We start from the raw sequence: 14,632 nt of genomic DNA on the forward strand, positions 1-14,632 counted from the left end.
TCTGAAGTTACTATAGCACAGAAGTATGTCAGGGCTAAAATGACCTTTTGCAGTCCCACGGAGAAGATACAAAACCCCAAATATTTGATTTCCAGTCTTGTGCCTCCAACAGCAGGAGCAGCTTTTTTTTCTCTTGCCTTAGAGACAAACCAAGTTTTTTAGTGAGCACAGCCTTACCATATGAAGGAAGACTGGTAAGACTGGGCACTACTTGTGGGGAGTGTGGACAAGAGACTACTTTCATACAGATGCTCTTGTAGATCCATTTGCCTTTATGAAGAGTTAGTTTTGACTGCCTGAAAAAAAATGAAGTAACAATACTTTTCTTTATGGTAACCTTTTTTAATGCTTGTAAGTATTCTTTACTCCTACCATATAAGCATGAGGGATATGCATGCTGTATATCTGTATATACATCAGAACAAATTATTTTCCTTGAAGTGTTAAGAACGTTGTCAGTTAGTCAGTTACAGAAACTGTTCTTATCTTCCATTTTGTTTTTCCTTGTCTTTGTCTGAGCTGTTACAAATTAAAGTGAAAGTATCTTTACCTGTAATGGATATTTATTGTTCCTACATCTAAAAAAACCCCATCTAAAGAGCTGTATGCTTAATTGCAGGTGACTTGTTTGTAACGTGGATATTTCTGGAGCTGTTTTCCACTTAGAGCTAGTGTGTTACAGGAATTATGGTGTTTTGTTTTTCTTTTTAATAGGTAAAGATAGAGTTTTCAACACCCCTTTGTGTGAACAAGGAATTGTTGGCTTTGGTATTGGAGTTGCTGTTGCAGGTGCTACAGCCATTGCAGAAATTCAGTTTGCAGATTACATTTTTCCAGCATTTGATCAGGTTAGTACAGAAGTAAAACGAAATCTTATGACTGTCTAAATTACTCTTCTGTTAGCATTAATACTTGGTTTGAAGATGTAATTTTTGCAAATATATCCACAGCTGCATTACTAATATTTGTGCATGCTTTAAGGAAACAGGAAGGTGCCAAGGCCAATTTGAAGGCTCATGAAATAATGGAAATTAAAGATGTGATTTGGAGCAAATGTATCTTTGTTTGTTTTTATTTTTGGTTTTATGGCTGTTTTGGCTTCAGCAGCCTTAAATTCCTAAACTGTGTCTTACCAACACTCTCTCACTTCTCTCTGCTGCTGCAGCCAGCCATGTGTCCACAGGACAAACTACAGATTTGAACTGGGTTGATTGACAGTATGGGAATAGGGAAGCAACTGGGTTATATGGCTGCTCCTGAGGCCTAGGCATCTAACTTGGACACACTAAATCATTCCTTCATTTGCCTTGGAAAATGATTGCCTTTCCACTGACTTACAGGATTCCTTTGCTTTTGGTCCTCTGAATCCCATGCATGGTGCAGATGATGTAGTTACACCTCATACATTGCAGAGGCTTAATGATGCATAACTAAAGGTATTGGGCTGAATGTTACTTTTGTATATAAATCTTCCCAGATTGTTAATGAAGCAGCAAAATATCGTTACCGCTCTGGAGATCTGTTTAATTGTGGAAACCTCACCATCAGAGCCCCCTGGGGCTGTGTGGGTCATGGTGCACTGTATCACTCTCAAAGTCCAGAAGCTTTTTTTGCTCACTGTCCTGGAATAAAGGTATGGTAACTCTTATTTTATGAAGATTAATTTTGTTTATTTGTTTGGGTTTTTCTTGTTTATTTTTAATGGACCTGACTAACTGTGAGTCTGGGTGCAGGCAGGGGAAGAAGAATGGAAGTCAGCCCACAACAAAATACCTTAATATGTTAATTAAAAACTCTTTTAGAAGTTTTAAAGTTAAACTGTGGTAAGCATTTGAGAATTTTTAGCCATTTTTTAAGCAATCTTTAGTGGATGTAGCATTTTGTGTTTGTGTGCTTTTTGCACTAAAAGCATACATTTTACATCTGTTCTGTGTCCAGTATAGTACAGAAACTAAAAACTAACAGTAATAAATAGTATTCTTTTTTTTTTTTTTTCCCCCTGCATCTGTCTTCTTCAGTGGATTATTGAATTCATTTATATGAATGACAGTGACAGGCAATGGGCACAAACAGAAAGACAAAAGGTTCTGTCTGAACGTAAGGAAGCACTTGGCACAGGTTGCCTAGAGGGGTTGTGGAGTCTCCATCCTTGAAGTTGTCTGCACATGGTCCTGGGCAACTGGCTCTAGGTGGCCCTGCTTGAGCAGGGGCATTGGACCAGATGACCTCTGAAGGGCCCTGCCAACCTCGAGTGTTCTGTGGTTCTCTGAATGATAACTTTAAGCAAGCTTTCTGCATGAGACGATGGCATTCCTTGAAGCTAAATTCCCAGTGATTCTACAAATAACTTTCCTGGAGAAGAGGGAGGGATGGGATCTAGTTGTCTCAGATTAAGGGAGCACTATTTGCCAGCTCTCCATTTTTTTCTGAGTAAATTTTTGTCTATAGACTTCTACTGGGTTAACTGGCATCCAGTCCATTGAGAAATGACTCATAGCTTGATTAATGTGGAAGACTTAAGCAAAACTAGTATTTGTATGCTGAAGACACATGTTCATTGTTTATCTGTTGTTTAAACTGTTGTCTAGATGTGATTTTAGTGTTCTGAAACTTCAGATATTACTCATTTACAGGGAGGCCGTAGCTGTTTCTCTCCTTGTTTCTCTTTACTTAAACAAGCTTGTTTAAAAACTAGAGTAGTTTATTATCATACGGATGCACAACATAATTTATGTGATTAAGATACTGATGCCAAGTCTAGCTGATTTATGCTGACCTTGTTGGTAAATCTCAAATCTTTACATACTGAACCAAGTGCTGAGATTTAGTGATCTGCTCTGGCGATTAAAACTCTTCTAATTCATAGCACCCTAGTACTACTGTGATTAGTGTAAGTTAGTAAGTTAGAAATTTATTTAATCGCTTCAAGTAACTTATTTTTTCTCTCATCTCTGGTCTTTCTTCCTGTTGGTTTTTCACTTTCACTAAAGGGTAAAGTGCTAAAATAAGTACCACTATTAGTGCTACCACTAATACTTGTTATCTCAGTTAAAGGTAGAGGCACATTAAATTCTGTGGAATTTAAAGTTTATTGTTATAAGTTTATAAAAGTTAAAGTTTATAAGTATATTGTGAAATACTAATTTTTGATGCATAGAGAAGTATTTTAGACTGTATCTTTTGAATTTTGTATATTTGTGAAAACATGGTTGTTCCTTTAGTATTTTTTGCAAAGCTATTAATTAATGCAGTCAATAACATTTAAGGCCTTATCTTCAAAGTTGCAGGTCTTTTTTTGAATAAACCCAAACCCAGCCTTTAATGTATGAATCCAGAAATCCAAATGAACTTGTGGTTCAGATACATTTGCAAAAGTTCCATAGCTATGCATATTTTCTCCAAATTACAGGAGGAAAGACCATGTATGACAAGCTGGGAAGGGTAGGATAGATCTTTGGGGAGAGTGGTTTTCACAAAAGCCCTCTTAGTAAACTGTGTGGCAGGTTCCTGATTTAAGATTTTTATTTTGTGTTTTTCTTAAGTGAGAGGTGAGGTTTGAATTTCCCAAGCAAAAGGGAGTTTGTACAACTTTGCCTGTGCAGGAGCAGGACTGTAATCATTAGTACTTAAGACAAGGCTTGTTGAGGTACTGAGAATGTAGCTAGACGGTTGTATCTTTTGTCTAGTGTTGTGTGGATGTATGTCTTAATGGACCAGACTGTCTTCCAAAATTACTGTATTGGCTCTCTCCATTCCACTGTAGGAGAATATTTGCCATCATGGCTAAAAGCTTTTCATTAAATTTATTCCTGACTAACTTGTATATTTAACTTATCTGTCCTTCCGTCTTCCCTTTCATATACTAAGACAACAATTGTTTACCCTTTAGTCTTTGTTTTGTTAGACTAAACAAATCAAACTATCAAAGAGACATTAACGATTTCTGAAGCTCTTTTGGCACCTGTTTCATTCATTTTTGTTCAAAACAGTTGATATAGTCATGAAGTAATCCAGCTGAGTTCCTAGCGGTGATTTTTTCAATAGCACTAACACTTCCTTGGCTATATTATTCTGCTTTTTAGGGCTCTACTGTGTAGCGTCCTAGTCATCATTTGAGCAGATAAATTGAGATCTGAAATGCTACTGCTGAATTCTAAATTTATAACAAAAATGCAGTCCTTAAAGGTGTGACTTTTCAGTATGTATTGTTCAGTTTGCCTTTACTTTTGTCAGTCATGTCCTCGATGTGAACGAGGTCTTTTTGGTATCATCCTCTGTAGTTGTAGTGACTCTCAGCTTTTGAATAGTTTTCATTACCATGTTCTGACTTAACAGTAAATGAATAAGGTAAATAACGTCTGTCCTAAAAATGATCCCTAAGGAGCTGCACTAGTTACATCCATTGGCTGGGTAATTTCCCATGTGTCTGCTACCAAATGCTTTGGTGAAATGTTAATAGAGTGCTTCTCCCTTGTATAGAAAAATCACTTATCAAGTTAATTTGATGTGATAGCAGATTTAAGTTGTATTTTGACTCTTTTCTATTATTTTTATGTAACTAAATGTTCTTATTCTCAAAAAATATTTTGAAGCCTGGAGACAGTGAGTTAACATGTCTGTAGTTACATGGTTTATTTTTTTTTTCTTTAAAAAAGTGCTACAACAAATATTTTCAGTCAGAGGGGGCCACTTATACCTTCACTGCTATAAAAATATTTGCTAGTAGACTGCATGTGCCAGTTCTTTGAGATATCTGGGCTGTAAATTAGCTGGTCCTTCTGATTTGAGGGAATTGAGCTCTTAGGTTCTATTTTAATTGAAACTGTGATAATTTGGTAATTTTCTCTTCATAATCAACTTTCTCTTAGATCATCCAAAATTAACTCTTCAGTTGGCAAATCAATTATACTTTTTCTTTCCAAGTATTCAGATTACAAATGGAGGCCTTGCTTAGTTTTCTCTTTGCCTGATAATAGTTTCAGGTATTTTTTGATATTTGTTTCATTTCCAAAATGAACAAATGTCAAGCTTCCACCATAAACAAAGCAAGTAAACTTTAAATAGCTATTTCTTTTTTTTTAGTCTTCAAAATTTACTGGACTAGGTCTGAATACCTTCCAGGCCTGCTCTAATGAATCTTTACCCAAGCAACTGATGATCACTCAGCTGAATTTTTTTGTCATACGTCTACATTAATTTTACTAAACTAACATTTATTTTTTTTTCATTACCTGACTTTGTTCTGTTCCTCCTACCTCAAAATATTATTTTTAAGATGTTAGTTCTACCTTATCAGAGGAGAGTCCATTAGTATTTAATCATGATGTAGAGGGGAAGTATTCAAGCCTCATTAATGAACAAAATAAAATTCAAAATTTGAAGTGTGTGTTAGCAACGTAGCACTGATGTTATTTCACTTTGTAAGAACTGCTCAATCTGTACATAGGTTTATTTAAAGCAAATAGTTGCTTGTTTTTTAATATTAATTGAGGAAGCTTGTAGCAGAATTGCGGTTTAAATGAACTATTTAAAAAATATTTTTACAGATTGTTATTCCAAGGAGTCCTCTTCAGGCCAAAGGACTGCTGCTGTCATGCATAGAGGACAAAAATCCATGCATATTCTTTGAGCCTAAAATACTTTACAGAGCTGCAGGTAAAGTTTTATATGCTGTATTTGCTGTATTTTCCAATAAAGAAACACTTTTTTTTTTTTTTTTCACTTATATGTTGCTAGTCACACCTAAAACAATACTGTAGCAGAATTCTTGATGTGTTTTGTCTCTAGCTATGTTTGGCGCTTGTATTTTTAGAGGAGTTGTGAAAACTGAATAAGATCTCTAAATTTGGCTGCAAAGATAAATGGACATTTACAATCTGATTCATGCTTAGTTAACTTTGGAAGTTGAATTCTTTCCACAGTCTTGGGTTAAAAAAGAAAGAAGAAATAGAACTAAGAGACATTATCCAATTGCAATATGAATTTGACAGAAGTTAAACTACTTTCTTTTTCATAACTCTAAATACTAAAAAAAAGTTTCCAGCTAGTTTTTTTTTTTTTTTCCAAAAGAACTGAACATCAACACTTTCAAAAAGTTAAAATTTATTTGAAGCACTTAATTTCAAAAAATCTTGAAAATCTACCCCTGTAGATTTTAATGTATGTGGAAGGAAGTGTGATTGCTGTTACTTTTTTCATTTGTTTTAGTCATAGTGAACTTTTTGGTTCAAAGAAATTTTAACAGCTATCGTTATATGTAACATATAACAGCAGAGTAATTTGAAGATGATAGTGCTTAAGTTGTAAAAATTAATTTGTTACTACTTTGGACTAGAGAAGCTGAACTGGGAACAGATAATTGATGAAAACAAATTCTGCATGTGGAGATAGGTGGAGTGATTGATTGAGCAGCTGATAAGATAGAACTCAAGCAATCACTTACCTTCAGTGTTTCTATGTTATATAGCTTTATATAACAGCTATGCTTGAATCTGTCAATTCAATTTATAAGTTGACTCTGTGTGTGTGTGGACTGAAGTTGAGTGAAGGACAAAATGTTTGTATTTTCCTTTGGACCTTTTAACAGCACTTTTCCATCAGTGGATTCATTTTGTTAGTAAATTTATCCTCTTCCTCTTCCTAGAGAAGAGACTCGAGGAATAACAAGGGAAAGATTTAGAAAGCAGACATCAAAGCTACAAAAAAAAAAAAAAAAAGTCAGAATAACTCAGGAACAAACAGGATATTTACTGGGGAAACTGCTTATTTGCTTTTATATTTTCAAAAAAGACACAGAATTTCCATTACCAATGTATTTTTATAGGTGCAACTATTTTAGTGTGGTATTGTGTGATGTACCCAAAGGGCATGGCATTCCTTTGGTCCAGTGTGTTTTGAGAGTTTACTGAAATTTAGCAATAAAGACCTCTGACTTAATTTAGATGAAGTAATTTGGTAAATGAACTTGAGTCTTAGAGTCCTGTTAAACAAAGAAAAAAATGGAAGTTTAAAATTCTGTATCTTTAAAACAACTCCCCCTTTTTTTTTCAGTATGTAGAAGTCACTCTACAGACTGTAGAGTTAATAAAATACTCACTTTCATAATGGAATGAATGTCAATATCACACAGGTTTTGAGAATATAGGGAGGTTTTTGTGTTAGAGGAAATGACTTGTAAAGCAATTGCTGGATTGCCTAGTGAGTATAAATCAGCCTTGTGACCTTGAGATTGATATATTGAGTATGTTGAAATAGTGGTTAATGTAGTTTATGTGCTGGTCAATAACCAACTGCAGTGTAGATGCAAGATGATGTTGGTAGTTTCTGAAAGACTCTGACTTCCTCCCATATTCCAATGGCCTGATTTTCAGAGACATTACGTACATTTTTATCTTAAAATTTCGAATAACATCAGTTTAGTGATCTAGGCTGAAATTTATAGTACAAGTGCATCAACATGTGATGGGAATGTTTGTGACAGGTAACTTTTTTCGTTTTGAGACAATTCTGAGTGGACTTTCAGCAACAGAGGCAGGTATGCCTTGGAGCGAAGGGAGCTTTGTGAAGCTTCTCACAGGGACCACCACTGTAGCCCCATCCTCCACTACCAAAAATGCCTCCTGCCCTGATAAACCCAACAGAAAATGCAACTGTCTTGTTTTTTAAGTAGAGCAAATTTTTAATAATATCGATTCCAGCAGGAGTAGGAAGATAATACTGTGGTGGGTTGACCCTGGTAGATGCCAAGTGCCCACCAAAGCCCACTCTATCACTCCCTCTCCTCAACTGGGCAGGGGGAGAAAAATATAATGAAAGGCTCGTGGATGGAGATAAGGACAGAGAGAGATCACTCACCAGTTACTGGCACAGGCAAAGCAGACTTGACTTGGGGGAAAAAAACAAATTTAATTTATTACCAATCAAATGAGAGGATAACGAGAAGTAAAACCAAATCTTAAAACACTTCCCCCATTCCTCCCTTCTTCCTGGGCTTAATTTCTTTCCTGATTTTCCACCTTCTCCCCCCCAGTGGCACAGGGGGACAGGGGATGGGGGTTGAGGTCAGTTCCTCACACGTTGTTTCTGCCACTCCTTCCTCCTCAGGGGGAGGACTCCTTCTCACGCACCGGTGTGGGGTCCCTCTCATGGGAGGCAGTTCCTCCACAAACTTCTCCAACGTGAGTCCTTCCCATGACCGACAGCTCTTCATGAACTGCTTTAGCCTGGGTCCTTTCCATCAGTTGCAAAGTCCCATTTTGCCCATAGTTTCTTGATAGCCCTTCACTCAGTGTGCCTGACCTAGTATGCTTCTTGTCTTTGTCATGTTTGTTTTCAGATTCGTGTCTCTGTATATTTTGTTTATAGCTCCTTTTTCTTTATCATACCATTTGACAGGGTCCTTCATCAGATAATCTCACTGAAGGAAACACTCCCACATTCCCCATACCCTTATCAATAAGTGGGAATGAGCAGGTTTGGCTCTTGTTACTGCCTCCTTCATCCTTTGTTGGTTAAGTTTGTGTCCCTGCGTGTTCTTCCTTATGACCTTTTCCTCTTCCTATTCTTCCCTTTTGCATTGAAAAGATCCTTGTCCAGACACCCTTCACGTTGCAGATGCTCTCTTCTTCCACATAACCTGACAGTATAATCAGAAGTTTTGTGTATGTTAATTTGCCTTTTATAAAATTAGAAAGGAACAAAGAAATGTAAGCCTTTCTGGGTAAAAGCCCGGAGTTAAATATACAAGTATGCATATAGAGAGAGAACTCTGTTGTTGATTAACTTATGAGATTATAATGTTATTGAAAGTACCATGGTGACGTCCCCCTAAATGTCAGAGATACTAAGAAAATACCTGAATTAAAAAGAAAAAGGAGGCTTTGATTTATAAAAAGTAGTTAACAGCCTGTGCAGTGTCAAGAGCACATAATGATTATGAATCAAAGGAGAAGATGAGTCACCTTGACATTATCAGGTTTAGACATCTTGTGGAGAACCTACTCTGATGTTTTTTGACCTTTTCAGTTTTGTTTAATTGTACTATATATGACATTGGTGGTGTAGAAATAAATACTACTTGCATCAGTGGTTGTTATAGAGACAAGACAGGTAAGATGAGAAAACATGTGTTTTCTTTCTCCTGTTCAGATTGCTCTTTTAGAAAAAGCAACAGATGGTACAGCCTCTTAAAATTAACTTGTGATTGCCCTTTTTCTCTAATAATTACAACTTTTTGTAAATTGCTTTATTTGAAATATTTGATTTAAAATATTTCATTTATATCTTCGGTAGTAGATGAATGGGATGCTTTGTATAAACATTGTTTGGTTTGCTTAATTATTATGGAAGAATATGCATAGAATAATTTCATATGCTACTTTTCATCATTGTTAATGGAGGGAGGAATTTTTGCAAAGACATTTGAATAAAATCCTGCCAAATCTGGACTTCCCTATAAATTTTTGACAAGCTGAATTTTGAATTTAAAAGTGTCAGGAATTCTAGATGAGCTCATCCAATGAACATCTTATTGCAGAATGGTTTAGCTGTAATAAGAAATGAGTTAATTTGTGTAATTCTGTATTTAATTCTCCTAAGTGGGTAAAACCATTACACAGAGAAGGAACTCTTTTTGTATCATGTACACCTTCCAGTTCTTCCTTTGCTGCATCCCACTGTCACTTCAAAACCTTCTCATTCATATCGGTTGCCTGGGCTTGCACTCGAAGGTCCGGTGTCATGTCTATGAGGTTCTTGTTCTTCAGGTTTCCTGTAGGTGACAATTCAATGAAAAACACAGTTTTGCAATGCCAATTAGTATGGTTTTGGATTTAATTATCTTTCAGGATCTCTGCTGTTTTTTGCCTAAGGGTTTTGCAATGTGCAAAAATCCATAGAAGCCTGGTCTGCTTTACTGTCAACTAGTAATGTGCAGAGAGCAAATGCTGGATGTGCCCTACCCCTCTTCCTTTCCCTGCTCTATATTCCTTTAGCTACTTTTTATTCAAATAAATTATTACAGGAAGACACTGATATTCTAATATGTTAAAAATGTTAATTTACAAAGAGATCTGATTTTGTGCTATGTTTAAAAGCACTTCGTGTTTATTTTTTTTTTCTTGATTCAATGCACATGTGTTCTTGAATTATGATGAAGAATCATTCCTGTTATGTTTTTAGGAAGAATGATTTAGTTAATATGTATGTCACCTCTGTGCCCATTCAGGTGAAGTGAGATATCTCTAACATAAGCATACGCAAAAACTCTTTGACTGTGTGGGTGGTCAAACACAGGAACAGGTTGCTCAGAGAGGTTGTGGAGTCTCTGACCATGGAAACACTCAAAACCTGACTGGACGTGGCCCTGAATGACCAGTGCTAGATGACCCTCTGAGCATGGCTGAGCATGGGGCTTGGACTAGGTGGTCTCCAGAGGTCGCTTCCTACCTCAGCTGTTCTGTGGTTCAGTAAAATTTGTGGTATTTATATATTATTTCTGTCAAAAAACAAATAACCCCCTCCCCAAAAAATGTGATGCCATTTAAAAAAAATATTCACTACTTGATTTATTGAAAAGTTAGGCATACGACTTGTAAGCCTGGAAAAAACCTAGGTCATTCCACTTGTATTTGGTCTACCATACTGATGAGGTTAAAATACAAACCACGTAATTTCTCCCGCTGGTATCACTTTGTCGTATTGTTTATCGTAACTTCAAGAAGCAATTCTGTTCATCAGGAACTCAATAACTATTTTATGAACTACGAAATATGTTAGCAAAAAAAGTAAAATGCCTTCTTTATAAATTGGTTTTGTATATTTAGAAAGAGTTAGAGTTGGGTAAGATTTTTTTTTTTTCCCCACTTATCACTAGAATTTATTTTAAGAAGTATTATTTGACAGACTGGTGTATAGACAAGTCCACCTTTAGATCAAAACAATATTTATTTTAAAATATGATATATAGATGCCTTTTATCACAGTTTTGATCATTAAACCAGCCAACATATATTGCATTGGACCATTGATTCAAAACTAGCACAACTGACCTAACGTCTCTCCATCTGAAAACTAGTGAATGTGTCTTGAGTAGAACCACCTTAAATGTCTTAGAGAAGACAAGATGCTTAATATTTGTCTGCTCTCTCTAATTGTGATGTATTTTTGGTGAATAGATAACTTTTTTTTTTTTTTTTTCCAAAGCAAAAATATTTAGTTTAATTTAAAACTGCTATAATCACAAGTTCATGCTGACACTTTGTGTAGGTTCTGAAAACTTTTCCCTCTGTTTAGACCTAAAACTGTGCAGAATCATTCTTGGCAGATATCAGAGGGCACTGGCACAACTTTTCCTTCTTGTCTGAGTACTGAAGTATAATTTCAAGGCTCTCTTGATGCTTATTAGAATTAACTGCAGTGGTTACTTGAGATTTTTTGTCAATTGTAGCAGTGTCCATCTCTAAATCTAATGCTGGTATTTTGACTTGGAGTACACCAGGACTTATTACTATCATTGTTGTGTATATAGTGTGTCTTATTGTTGTAGTAAAAAATATAAATTAAACATTACACTGAACGTGTTTTTAACATTATAATTAAAAATATTTTTAATTACAGCTAAATTTTGAAATAAAGGCTAATACTCAGTATGATTTTGGTCTATTGTTTTAGATGGCATTAACATTGAAGAAAATTTTTAGTGTATATTTTTATGGGATAATACTGAATAGTAAAGGAATCTAATGCATCTTTTTTCCCCTTTGTTTTTATTTATTCAGTGGAGCAAGTTCCTGTGGAGCCCTACAACATTCCACTGTCTCAAGCTGAGGTGTTGCAGACAGGCAGTGATGTGACACTGGTTGCTTGGGGTACTCAGGTCAGTAAGGCTCTTTACAAGTTATTTGCCATCCTGCAAAACCTAGGCTAAGGGTTAGGTGATGTTTGAATAGCGTTGCATTCAGGCTTAAGTGCCAGATGATAAACTGTGTGCATCTTCCATCCCTGTATGCTTGAATAAATGATTGCTAGTGTTTATATTTACATGAAACCTGCTTTTTATTGTGTAAAATTTCACTCATTCACTCATTTGAATTTCACTCAGTTGAAGCTGACTCTGGAAATGTGGAAGAGGTACCTGTGCAGGAGGTTAATGATTTATCCATGAATATGAAAGTGATATATGTAAGAATAGGGCAGTGAGATGTGACTCTGAGGAAGGCAATGGTAAAGGAAAATTCAAAGTAGTATGCTGAAAGAAAAATATAGATTTTTACTGCATTATTATTTGTTTTAAAAAATGCAGTCTGGGGTGCCCTTTATACAGAGATTTAAAATCCACTGAACATTTAATAAAAATAGGGATTGATACAGTTTTGATTCTAACAGTTATATTTCAAAACTATTCAAGAACATGATTGGATACCCCCCTCCAAATTAAGATGTGCAAATACTGAAAAATCTGGTAAGAAAAATACACGTTCATTTTCAAGAATTATAGAAAAGAAATCAGAATCTACTTTGGAATTACGAGAAAAACCTTTTTATTGCCTTTAATTAAGAAATTGCTATTTTCCTGGCCTAATTATATCTGAGAAGCTTTTGGAGGAGAGAGTGTTACAACTTTCATCACAAGAGTATTGAATTGATCTCTGGGGTTGTATGTGTGTGTGGGGGGGGTTTCTTTGTTTGTTTTTCCTTTTTGTTTGAAATCCATAATCTTCAGTGCTTTTCTGTGATAGTTTCCTTGTCCTTGGACTGCTTAATCTCCTTTATATCTATGGCTGTTCTTACTAGTCTTTGATACTTTGCACTGGTATTAAATGATGGACTCCTTCAAGATCTTCACTTGTACTTTTCTCCCACAGAAAACAGTTTCTATATTTTTCTGTGTTCCCATGCAAATTTTTACTCCATTTGGATGAAATCTTAGTGTTCATCATATTCCCAAAAACCGAATTGATAAAGTAGTAGCTTGAAAGGTGGCTATGGAGATTTAGTAATATCCAAAGTTTACCCAGTAGGCAGTAGTGCAGAGAGGACTTGGAGTGACCTCCTTCAAAAAAATTATGTGCTTTGGAGCTTGGAAAACGTAGGCCAAGGGTTAAGACAGGCGCTTCTTTTGATGTGAATAGTGATAGGACAGATGTGCAGCCCTAGTCCAAATTTACGAGCTGACCAAACCACGGGTGTGGCTGTATAATACAGCATGGGGACAGATGCTTAGCACATATGCAGTGAATCCAGCATGTTCTGGATGTGTCAGGCTTCTGCAGATCAAGTATGTTCCGTGAGTTTGTGCTGAGGGTGTTTGCAGGCTGTGTACGTAAAATTGGAACCTGATTACTAAATGTGCAACCAATCCACAGTTTATTCTCAATAGGCAGAGTGGTTGCACGTACTCACTGGTTACTTCTCGTATGATTTTGGATGGCAGGTAGTTGCTTGGCAGCTGCTGCTCTGGTGGAATTGCCTGATGCTTGCTTTCCTGGGTGGTGCTAATGAGGGTTAGTAAAGGTTTTTAGTTCCTCTCCAGTTGTGCTCAGTGTTTTATGATCATTAACTAATCCCTATCCCCTGTGACCTAGGTAAACATTCTCACTTATATGTCACAGAAAGGACACAAATATCCATCCCATGTGTCATGTTGAAAATTCTTAAATGCTTTTATTACAGCCACAGATGTATTAGAAGTTTAGACAAAAACACTGCAAGCTATATTTTCTTTTTATTTTTACAAGTGTGGTGGTTTTAGCCTGGCTGGCAGCCAAGCACCAAACAGCCACTCGCTCACCTTCCTGCAATGGAATGGGTGAGAGAGTCTGAAGTGTAAAAGTGAGAAAACTCATGGTTGAGATAAAAACAATTTAATAATTGAAATAATATTGAAATTAAAATAATATTAAAAGAAATAATAGAACATACAAATGAGTGATACACAGTGCAATTGCTCACCACCTGCCAACCAATACCCCTGTTTCTGGATAGCGATCCTGGAACAGCAACAATCCTGAAACCGAAACTGCAATCCTGAAAGAGTGAGAGAGCGTGAGAGATCTGAGAGCTTTATGGTCAACCCTTATTAATATACTGAGCATGTTGTTATATGATATGGAATATCCCATTGGCATATCTAAATGCCAGTTTGGGTTTGCTAATTTACTGCGCTCCCCCCAAGTTTCTTATGCACCTGCAGACTAGTGAAACATGGAAAGTTGGAACATCCTTGATTTTCTTAGTAACAACTAAAAGCATCAATATATTATCAGCATTGTTCTTGTAGCAAATCCCATGCTGAAACCAAAACACAGCACTATTCTAGGTACTAAAAAGAAAATTGGCTGTATCCTAGTGAAACCAGAACACAATATGTGTATTGATTTACCTTTTAAAATAGTCCTTTGGTGTTTGGCTTTTCATATTTGCATTTTGTACTTGCATGTTTAAATCCTTAATCATCTTGTTTCAGCATAGATTTTTGCTCTGTGTAAAATTTAATACTGCTCTTTGACCCTCAGGCAACTGACACTGCCTGACTACGTCCATATTGTTAAATTCTGTTGCTTTCTAGACCAAGATGACCTCATCCAAATTGCTTATTGGGGATGGTCCTTGGCCTCCAACCCCCTACCTATGC

At 36.1% G+C, this 14,632-nt stretch overlaps 1 protein-coding gene across 1 annotated transcript in view; it reads left to right on the forward strand.

The window, feature by feature from the left end:
* Positions 1-714: 714 nt before the first annotated feature.
* The window catches only part of BCKDHB (branched chain keto acid dehydrogenase E1 subunit beta), a gene marked incomplete at its 5' end in the record, with an annotated part of 103,234 nt that continues 89,316 nt past the window's right edge, over positions 715-14,632 (forward strand). Inside the window, 4 exons of the mRNA XM_010166682.1 lie at positions 715-848; positions 1,478-1,633; positions 5,547-5,655; positions 11,778-11,875. Of these exons, the coding sequence (XP_010164984.1) occupies positions 715-848; positions 1,478-1,633; positions 5,547-5,655; positions 11,778-11,875 (497 nt within the window). The remainder of the gene's footprint in view (positions 849-1,477; positions 1,634-5,546; positions 5,656-11,777; positions 11,876-14,632) is intronic.

The sequence above is a fragment of the Antrostomus carolinensis genome, unplaced genomic scaffold (genome assembly GCF_000700745.2).
Source record: "Antrostomus carolinensis isolate BGI_N321 unplaced genomic scaffold, ASM70074v2 scaffold5754, whole genome shotgun sequence".
Classification (NCBI taxonomy): domain Eukaryota; kingdom Metazoa; phylum Chordata; class Aves; order Caprimulgiformes; family Caprimulgidae; genus Antrostomus; species Antrostomus carolinensis.